At 38.5% G+C, this 10,670-nt stretch overlaps 1 protein-coding gene across 18 annotated transcripts in view; it reads left to right on the forward strand.

Moving 5' to 3' along the window:
* GIGYF2 (GRB10 interacting GYF protein 2) overlaps positions 1–10,670 on the forward strand; it is a 75,996-nt gene that overhangs the window by 22,651 nt on the left and 42,675 nt on the right. For 16 of the 18 annotated variants that reach the window (XM_061465290.1, XM_061465293.1, XM_061465299.1 and 13 more), the window contains 2 exons: positions 5,433–5,544; positions 6,097–6,137. The exons of the other annotated variants lie outside the window; for them this stretch is intronic. In XM_061465290.1, the coding sequence (XP_061321274.1) occupies positions 5,433–5,544; positions 6,097–6,137 (153 nt within the window). The remainder of the gene's footprint in view (positions 1–5,432; positions 5,545–6,096; positions 6,138–10,670) is intronic. 18 annotated transcript variants of the gene reach the window in all.

The following is a 10,670-nucleotide window of genomic DNA, read 5'->3' on the forward strand; positions in this document are numbered from 1 at the left end:
TGTTAGATGCATTAAGGCAAATGAAATGAATGCTACTTAAAACATGCTGATTTGAGATCATATGACCACTAGTGTGCTCTCTAGTTTCAGTATCAAGATACCTTGACCATTTCTGATTTGTCAAACCCTTTATTTTTCTTTCTTTTGTCAAATTTTGGTGTTTTTTTTGCTGTATCATTATAGTGGATGGCATCCTTATACAGTGAGCAGTGGGTTGTTTTATAATTGCCTCCACTAGTTTCAATGAGGTCATAGGGTTAAATGTGGCAGAATATGGCTTCTAATTTGGTAATTTTACTATTAAATCTATTTGTATACATGGAAATTTTGTTTGGCAGTGGAGTTTGATTCATTATGCTTTAGTGGACAGAACTTGAAATATAGGCAGTAAATATGAGGATTTCTACTGCCTATCTTCCTGGTTTTCATACTTTATTTTTAAGATGGGTTAAGAAGTATTAGCTGAAGAACTTTGTTGCATAATTCATCTCTTTCACTTTTTTGCATCCTAATTTGATCTTTTACTTTGTATACATCATTAGATGCTCTGCTTCTTAGGCTTCTCTGTCATCCTTATCTGCTAAGGTGAGAAGGACACATTTATCCAGTAAACTTCAGTAAATTACCGAGCTTTCCTTCATTCATTGATCCTGGTTGCTGCTTATTTCTTCCACTTTCCGCTTTTCATAAGCAGTTAGTCTTGGGCTTTAGGCATGATGAGTCTTCCCAAAGTTTCTTTCTCTCAGCAAACAAACGAGGGCTTCTGCCAGGACAAAAATCCTGCTTTTTTTTTTCTTTTTCTTTTCATAATTATACACATGATGTTCTTGTAATTATGGGCTTTGTTTCTAATATTTATGAAAAGCTTAGTGCAGGACTGTTGACCTCTAATTTACAAAACTAGCATGTTGTTTGTAAGTAGCAAACTTTAAATGCAGCTCTGGTTTTTCAGGTTACAGTGAAAAGGACTTGGAATGTCTTTGGAGTTTGTTCACTAAATGAAATGCTTCACCTAACAGTTGGAAAACATCTTTCTTTATTGCCTTGCAAAATTGCCGGGGTTCAAAAGTTTATCTGGTATTTTTCATGAACTTTACATTGTATGCAACAAAGCTGCCACTGATCAAATGCAGGTTTCAGCTTTACCAGAACAAGATTACAGTCTGGAAGTGACTTGCACAACAGTAACTTGAGGCAAGAATTTGCATGTACGATTAGATTTGTTAATTAAGTTCCCTTACTGAGACACAAATCACAGAACTGTGTTCCAGCATTTGGGCGTGTTAGAGGGAATCTATTGAGTCAGATAAGCAAAGGGAAGAATGGGTGAACTGCTGGTAAAAGAAAGTTATTATTAGAACACTTAAATGTGACTTACCTGTATTTAAAATTCCAACATAATGCTCAGTAAATGTTTTCTCGGTGTTTGCCCAAGTCTTGCTGACAGTGGTTAGTTTAGGTGATGTGAAAATGGTCACAGTGTGAAAGTTGATTTGGGTTTTGTTTAAATTTCTTATGATTGTGTGCTGAAATACAACTTGGAGATAATGTTCAAAACCGTTTGTAGCGTGCAACTGCTGTCACTAGTACTGTGTGTGTCTTTCCTGGAGACGTAAATCCAAACCTGTTTATTTGGTTCCATTCTCTAAAGAAACCAAGTACGTGCACGTGACCTTTTTTCTAATTGACTTGTTTTCCTGGGAGCTCCCTGTGGTGTGCAGTTAAGCCCTGTGCTTTGTGCTGGTGGGACTGGAATGTCAACATTCATGAATAAGAGCCTCAGATGAGGAGAGATTTAAATAGTCCCTGGAATGGGCTGTAAGCTTACAGGCACCCTGTTTTGTAGCTGTTCTTCTCTTTGCTTAAGACCCTTATGAAGGGTACTTTGCTTCTCATTAGAGCTCTTCTTCTCTTCCACCCTCTCTCCCCTTTGTAATCTGTCTTTACTGCTGTTGGAGAGTGTGTAAAATAGTGTCAAGTGGAAGGTTCTCGTATGTACTCAGCAGCAGCTGAACTGCAGTTTTCCTTCTGTTCCCACGCAGTATTATGGCAGTGACCATAGATCCTAAACTCCAGTCATGCTGTAATTTCAAGAATTTGCTTGTTATATTGTGGTGTGTTTTGTGTGTGGGTGGTTGTTTTTTGACTGTAAGAATGGCAGTGTGTGCAGCTTTTTGCCCTTTTGCTTGTGTCTCATATTGTTTACTTAAATTCAGACCTGTCTGATTTTCAGGTTAGACTCTTTTGGCTGTTATTATTAAAATATCCATTGGGTTGAGGTCTTCTTTCTGAGGCTTTTAAGGAATTACTGAAATACACAGCTGCTCCATTCTGTTCTTAAATGGAAGGGTTCATTGTCATCTGTTGACTTTGCATTCAATACTTTGTGCAACATCTACACTTACAAAGTCTGCTCCTCATGTGGTAAGCACTTTCATGGAAGTGGCATTCTATTTAGAATAAGGATGTCATTCTAGATGTATTAGCCAAAAAAAAAAAAAGCCAAGAAGTGCAGCAAACAGTATGCTTATACATGCAGTTATATCCTCTCTGCAAGCATTTTTCCTATATTTTTTAATCAGTATTAGCTGTGTCCTAATGTGCACTTTCAGGTCAGACTCTTCCATGCAATAGTGTCTGAATAACTGTACACCATGGTATTCCTTACTAGGTATTTTACTTCTATAGTTTGGTATGCCCTGTTTTAATGCAGTATGCTTCTCATGCAGTGGTCTACTCAGTTTCTTCTGGAGTTGCACCTGTACTTCTTCTGGTTACTGTTGAATGGGCACATATTGTTAGTGTACCTGTATGGTGTGCCTTGTAGAATACGTTGGAGGAGGGTGACAACACAACCAGGGCAAAGGTGGCTTAAATAGGTCTTGTCTGGTACTAAGTGGTATCAGAACAGCTTGGAGTTTACTACTGTGGCCCCACAGCCTTAAACTGAATTGCTGGGATCATTTGTTTAAGCCTTTTGCAAGGTTATCTTTTAACTCAGGCCACTTTAGTGGCTAAGCATAACTGGAATACTGATGAACTGTGACATGGCAGGGGTAAGTGGAGGGAGGTTTCTCAGGCTTTCACATGCTTTTAAAGCTGCCATAAGCTATGCTGCTGTTGAAATAACTCTGATTCTGATCTTTACCTTCTACAGGACACTTGCTTTATTTGCTGATGGAATTTCCCATCTGGCTCTGCTTGTTGTGTGTCTGCTATCGGTAATCGGGATGCATTCATGCTTACTTGTACTGCGAGGGGAGCACTACAGATGCTGCTGTCACTCACTGTAAAAACCAGGAAAGGACAATTTTTTTTTTTTGTGTTGGAAGAGTGTATGCAACTTTCCACCTCCACTACCTCAGGGACATGAGAAGAATCGGTACCTTTGTTTTGATTCTGCCTGCCTGTGGCTTCCTCTTGTGAACTGCTGTTGCTTTATTACCTCCTATGAGAGGAAGGAAGTGAGCTTTCCTCCTCTATCTCCATCTGAGTTTGTGTAAGAACAGCTATGGTGAATCAGGAAAGGGCTTGTTTAAGTCGATTGCCTGTTGAGCAACAGTTGAAACACAACACCTTGGCAAGACAATAAGGACTGTGTAAAAATACAAAGGTGAAGAAGCTCCACATAGATGCTCAGCTTCCAGACACGTGCAGCTGAAATGTATTTCTGAACCTAGATGTGGTTTCTCTTTTTAGTAAATCTGTGTTATTCATCTTCTATGAATTTGTCCAGTTTCCATCTGAACTTTAGCATCTCCAAAACTCTGTGGCAAAGAGATCTGCCTGTCTGTGACAAGGAGGTCTCCCAGCAAACTGCTTTGCTGGTCCTAGGAACGTGATAGTTTTGTCAAAAAAAGGACTTTTAAATCCTGTTTCTGAAGCAGGAGAGATTGTACAATTAGCTTTGTGGCTTCCTTGTGCACCCTGCAACCTGTACTGCCTGATACAGAATCAGTGTGTATTTGAAGAGCCTTACTGGATTATATGGGGATCACTTTTCTTTTTCTCTACCTTGGAAGCAACTCTTTCTTCCTTTCTTCCTCCCCCTCCCCCCCCAGTAGATCTAGTATAGAATAGTGGAGAAGTTGTAACTGCTTTGATAATTTCCATTTGTAGGGCCTTTTTTCATAGGACACTGAAATACAGTACAATTCCAGGGGTCTTCAGTTTTTTAGATGTAGAGGTTTCTTATCACTGCTCTCCTCTCATCAGAAGACTACAGATAATGGAGTCCATTCCCAAGGTGTTTATTTCCTGTTTCATATAGTCATTCTGTCTAATTTCTCTGGTTCTGTGGCCAGGTTTGCACCTCATCCTTTGAGGTGTTTATTTTCTCGAAGCCACAAAGAGAGAAATATGAACGGATTGAGATTTGTGAGTCTCACTGCCAAGAATTCCCTATGTCAGGTGCTTTTTAGGTTCTTGGTATAGAGACTGAATATGTATGTAGGCAAGGCATTATCCTGATAACCAGCTGATTGATGTGTTTCACTTGTTCATCTTCTTTCCATGAGATCCTTGAAATGGGAAATTAGCTGATAAAAACATCCAGTTGCTTCTGCTGTAGTACTTTGTGAAGCAGTTGTAGATCTGGAAGCTTCAGCCCAGCAATTAATCTAACCAGCGTTGGAAGCTCTCTTGAAGGTCTGGGGATGTGGGTGGTTTGGTTTTGTTTTTTTTTTCTGTTTTGGGGTTTTTTTTTGTCTTTGTTTTTGTTTTGTTTCATTTTTAACCAAACACCCCACATGTACCCAGGCACTGAAGATTTGCTTCAAGATGCTTTACTTGATGGTACATCTGTAACTTTTTGGCTTGAAGCTTGATATTCGATAGTCATCTATGGAGAATCATTTCCTGACAAAGTGAGGATAACTTTTTATTCTGTAACTATTGGAGTTCTTCATGCTGTCCTGCGTATATTGATCTTGTGATGCTTCCTTTTCCCCACTGCTCCTGGGGGAGATTTCAGCTGGGCATCACTAGAACTTAATCGTGGTGAAGCTTCCTTCTCCTTTGTTAACCTTGATAGCGGTGATGGTGAATACATGTGCAGTGCAGTAACATTATACTGGATTCCACTGTTTAAAGTAATCTGATTTTTGAGTATCAAGTGCACACATACTGTGTGGATGTTGTGTGAGCAATGCATCTTTGTTTAGTAGTTTGTGTTGGGTGAGTATCTGTGTTCTGTTTTTCTGCATAGTATTTATTTCAGAATTGTTTGCCTGTTCTGTCTGATCTTGTGCTTCTTGATAAGAATTTTTACATGAGACTCTTCAGTCTTTGTTCCTTTTTCCCCTTTGCCTCAGATCACTTCTCTGGGGCTTAAGACTAAGATGAGTTCAGAGACGCCACGAAAGGGAAACCTACCTGATTCTTTCAACTTCTATTATTATTTATACAAACACTTGTGGTTTTTGTCTTTTCAGGCAGAGGCCGAGGAGAAAGCGGTTTCTACCAAAGAAGTTTTGATGAAGTGGAGGGTGGATTTGGTCGAGGAGGGGGCAGGGAAATGCACAGATCACAGAGTTGGGAGGAAAGGTAACAGAGCTCTAGCTCTTAAAGTTTTTTATATACATCTTCTCAGCTTCTGTTTGTGCCTTTTGACTTCATAAAAACACTGTAGGAAAGGGGATTAAGGTGTATCTGTGAGTGGAGCGTCTTAATTTCTAAGATGGAGTCAACACAGTAATGTTTTTAGAAACTCAGGAACAAGTAAAAGAGACTTTTGCAAGACTGCTGTGTTCCTGGGAAGAAGGAACTGCTTTAAGGGAATATAAATGATGACAGTTGCAGTGGAAGTGATGAGTGAAAATATGGATTGCTAAAGGATTTGCTTCAGTTATAGTCTCAACATTGTTAGTTGAGTTGACGTTGACAGTGCTTTGGGTCACATTTCAAAACATACCTAGTTGCTAAAGGCCATGTGTGTATTGGTGTTCCTGAAAATTTCACTTGTCACTTGGACCTTTTGAAAGTACTGTCTCTCAAGCTCTGTTTTTAAAAAAGCCCCCTACCAAGTTAAAAAGCCATACCTTAAATGAGTGGAGTAATTGCAAAACCTTATTTGAAACTTCTATTCTGCCTTTCTAGGGGAGACAGACGCTTTGAAAAACCAGGGCGAAAAGATCCAGGTATGGTTTTGTTACTGTATGGGCATAAAATGGGAGGGAGGAGCAGGGTGTGTTTTGGGGAAGGTACCCATATATACACATAAACAGGGAAGGTACCTATATATACATAAACTTATTGCTCCAAGTGTGGTGTTGATACAAAATTCATGATGCTGTGCCAGGCTACCTAATCGTGTCCTCACAGTGTTGGCTATGCTTACTCTTGTTGCTTTTACTACTAGGCATTTAAATGTTTTAAATAAGAAAAACCTGCAGTAAGTAGTTTCTATTTATGTGATTAAGATGTGATGTCTACAGCTGGAACTAAATTTCTGGAACTCTGAAACGAGTCTGTACTGATTAACAGGTGTGCTGTGGCAATATGCCTTTTTAGTGCAGCTTTTAAACATTCTTGATGTGTGCTGCTTTGATACTAGGACTTCTGGACCATGTGAACTGTTAATTATTTTTGAATGCTTGCTAGTGTGCAGTAAATCCTGGCATCATTATTCTGCTGTTCCCATGCTGATGGATTTACTGTCTGTTAAATTAGTTGGTATCATTGTATGAATCTTCTTTTCATTCAGGTTATTATCTGGTCTCCCTCTCTGCCATTCCTTTCCTGTTGTTTCCTAAATGCTTCATACTGGCCATATTCAGGCAGAATACTAGATCCTTAACTGTGACCCAGTATGTCTGTTTGGACATTCAGCTAAACTTGGAGTGGGTTATGGAACATACCCATTTAGGTAAAATCTGTATTCTGAGAGTGGTAAGAACATTCAAGAAGTTCTCCTCTATCAACTGGTTATGTGGTAACTGCAGTGATTTTTCTGCTTCGTGAGACTGTGCATTGATTGCTCTCTGGTATGACCTTGCTCTTTCTCTGTGGCAATTTTCAATATGCATGTACCACAGCTGTGCTTAGTGAGAGATTTGAAGCTTGCTGACAGCGAGTCTTGTCTTTTTAGGACCCAGGATCTTTCGGTCTTTGCTGAAGGGAGTCTTATCCTAAAATAAGAAGTGTCCTCCTTAGTGAACATACTGATAAATCGTAGGTCAGAAAAGACAATCGCAAATTGAATTTCAGGACAAACAAAACTGAAAAGATTCAGTTGCAATTAAAGATTGACAGGAATGTATTTTAATTCCTGCTTGGTTGTCGGTGTGTTCTTAGTGAGAGTAGCATAAATTGCCATTTTAATAATCTTCCAGATTAGCATGGTGACGCATGTTTTATGAGTCTAAAATTACCATGTTTGCTTTCAAAGCCTTCTGAATCCTCTCTCCATGTAGGAATTTATTTTCATATATTTTGAAGAGTGCTTCTGGTTTTCTGCTTTTAAGTTCAAAGTTAAGACAAAACTAATATGTTGCTTGTGTTCCTCATTATTTTCTTTAGAAAGAGGTTACTTCTAAAAATAATTTGAGATAAGTCTGAGGTTATCCATCTTTATATGCTAGTACACTTTCATTCAGTGTCTCTATCTTCAGAGAACTTACGGAAAAAAAACTGAAAATAGGAAAAACTAAGTACTACTGAGGTTTCAGGACTGTGTGTTTTTACTAACTGATTAGTGTATACCACAGTTGATTCGATTTATTTAGCCCCTTTCTGTTCTTGTGATGAAGTTAAAGAACTTGCAGATCCAGACTGTAGAATGTACCACGTTTCTGATTAAGACTGTGGTAAAAATACTGCTTGTCAGTTTAAGGTGAGATGTATATCTCAGTTGAAATTGAGAGGAATTTACTGCAAGATGATTTATTTGCAAGATTTACTACAAGATTTATTTGCAAGATGTCCTACTGAAGCTGACTTCTGCCTGATCTTGGGGGTTCATGCATCAGCTAGTATACAGTGTCTTCATTGTAGCAACTACTAGAGATAAGGACTTCAGAATGCATCTTCTATGACTCATTTTCTAGGGAAGATGGTGTCATTGTATGCTTTTTTGGAAGTCCTAGCTCATTGCGAGGGATGGTGTGCTTAAATCATGAAGCTTTCTGTAGCACCTGGTTGTTCCTCTTTAAGTTTCTTGGTCTGTTTCTCTTCTAGTTTGAGCTTATTTAGCTAAGAGTTCTGTAGCACAGTATGATAAAGGCAAGATACCTGCAATCTTTCTGAAGTTTTAATGTATAAAACCCAAGTTAAACAGTGGTAATTGATGCTGCATATCTCTGTTAAGAGTTTAATGTCCTGGTAAGTGGAGGACCATTTATCTCCTCTTTACCTTCAGACAGAAATAAGGTGGAGAGCACAAAAGTATCAACAGAAGTTTGGTCTATTTTGACTCAAGCCTTGATTAATGAACATACAGTTACTGTTGTGTAAAGGCTTCCCAATCACAAAATATTTTGAGTATGAGATAGGGATACAGATGTGCCGAAAGAAGTCCCAGGTCAATACCGAGTGCTAGTATACCACACAAAGCAATGGAAGCAGAAAGGTCAGGGAGTGAATTGACGTGCAGCTTGTAATTCAGGCTAACATGCTTTAGCAGGTGTATATATTGGTTTCTGTTACCCTGGTTAAATTCCTTAGTTTAGGATTTTATTCTTTACCTTTATGGGGCTTCAGTTTTAAATTGCTCTTTCACAGGACTTTGGACTAACCTCAAATTACATAATTTGCTAAGTTTTTCATTGTCTTTGTTCTGGCTGATCACATTACAAAATTAATGAGATCAAATATTAAACTTTTCTGGATCGTCATAATGAATGACAACACAAGAGCCCCTCAATTGAAAATCATGAGATGGAAAAACTAGTAGACCCTCCACAAAGAATTATTTCTCAAATACAATCAATATGCTGTGAGTAAAAATTAATGTTTGCTTTTTTGGTGCTCACAACAGTTTCAAGTTCACCTTTGACTGATTCTCAACATGAAGAGGATCTGTTCCTACTTTGTGTATGCAAATTGAAGATGCACACAGTGTTTATGGGTTTCTGTTGCTGGTTGTCACAGTTCTGACAGGTTTCATTGAGAACTCAAATCGTTTCTGGAAAGCTGAGGCCATTAGCAGAGAAAATGAGCAAGCTGTTTTTTTGATCATGGCTGTCTTTTAGAACTGCACAAAAGCTGCCTAATTTTCTGTGCAGCCTCTTGACTAATACCAGTTTAGTAGCTGAGGGGATTTGTTTAGTTACCAGCAGTTAAACACACTGCTAGTAAATAACTGTAATTTAGATTAAACAAGATGTTTCATGAGTCACTTGTGGAACCTGATTGAGTTCTGTCTAATGTGTATTTTTTGGGTAAGTTAAGATGACTTGAATATAAAAATGGGGTGTCCAAGTGACTACAAAGAAAGATGTTGAACTCCTTTGAATCACACCCTTACTCAGCCTGGCTTGCTTTGCTTCTCTGTCTTGATAGCCACAAGTTTGTCCAAAGAAGGTTCATCACCAGTTGCTCTTGCAGTGTTAGTCAAGATGTAGAGTGCAGTTTTTGTTGCGTTGGAGCCCATCAGCAATTTTTCTAGGCTTGTGTTCCAATCTGGGTCATGGCGTACTTCCAGTATTTTGTCAGACATCCATGATTCACCAGTTCTCTGGAACTGGAAAAGCAATAGGGGTGTTTTGTCTGTCCTCTTCTTTGTAGCTGTTCTGAAGTAGTTACACAGTTGTGCTTGTCTAATTTACTTTTACAGTATTCCTCAGCTTGACATTCCAAAATGTAGTATTTGAAGATAGCATTTAGTGTATACTAACCATGTTTTGCCTTTATATTTGCTGTTGTACATCCTTTTAAATCAAATCTATAAATAGAAAATTATATAAAAATCAGGACAACTTTAAAGCATCAAGTTATTTAGAAACCATATGAAGCAGCCCCCACTTTGATAAGACATTAATTGAAATTAAAACCAGCTTTCTGTATCTTTGGCTCTAAATGGTGACATCATAGTACTGTCCTGTTGGGATTATGCATCTGAATTTGAGAACGATTGTGTGTCTGAGTCTGCAGTATGTGACGATATGTGGGGGAAACAATACCTCACACGTAATACTGCTCTTTTTTTCCTAAACTGGTATTTCAGACTTGACACAGAAATCTGTTCTACTACTCTTGCACTGGTTCTTGGTTTGTAGGACTCTTCTTCTGTTGACAGAGAACATGGAAATAACTCTTCCAAGAAATAATTATTGGTACTGATATGAGGGTTGAAGAGGAATCTTTAGCCTGGCTATGTGTCAACACTAAGAAAGGTAGAGATGAAGGCAGTTTAACTTGATAGGGTGTTGCTCTCCAAGCTTCATAATATTTGTGAATGCTTTTACATTAAACTAAACAAAAAAGATATTTTGAGGGTGTCTGTGATAATACCTGTCTGAGATGTGGAATGTAGGGAAGCGATACTGAATTTTGGGAAAAGAATTTAATTGCACTGAAAATGTCTGCCTTCTGCCTCATTTCCCTTTCCCTGTGTGAAATACTTCTGCAGGGCTGTTTCCCATTTTCTCAGACCCTAAAGCAAAGTAACCTCTTTTGGGTTGTGAACATACTTCAGCTAACAGAGTTTTGGAACTTGAGAAGAATTCAGTTAA

Source organism: Pezoporus flaviventris, unplaced genomic scaffold (assembly GCF_033815535.1).
Source record: "Pezoporus flaviventris isolate CSIRO_AGI_PZ_B2104156 unplaced genomic scaffold, CSIRO_AGI_Pfla_v1 ptg000040l, whole genome shotgun sequence".
Taxonomy (NCBI): Eukaryota; Metazoa; Chordata; class Aves; order Psittaciformes; family Psittacidae; genus Pezoporus; species Pezoporus flaviventris.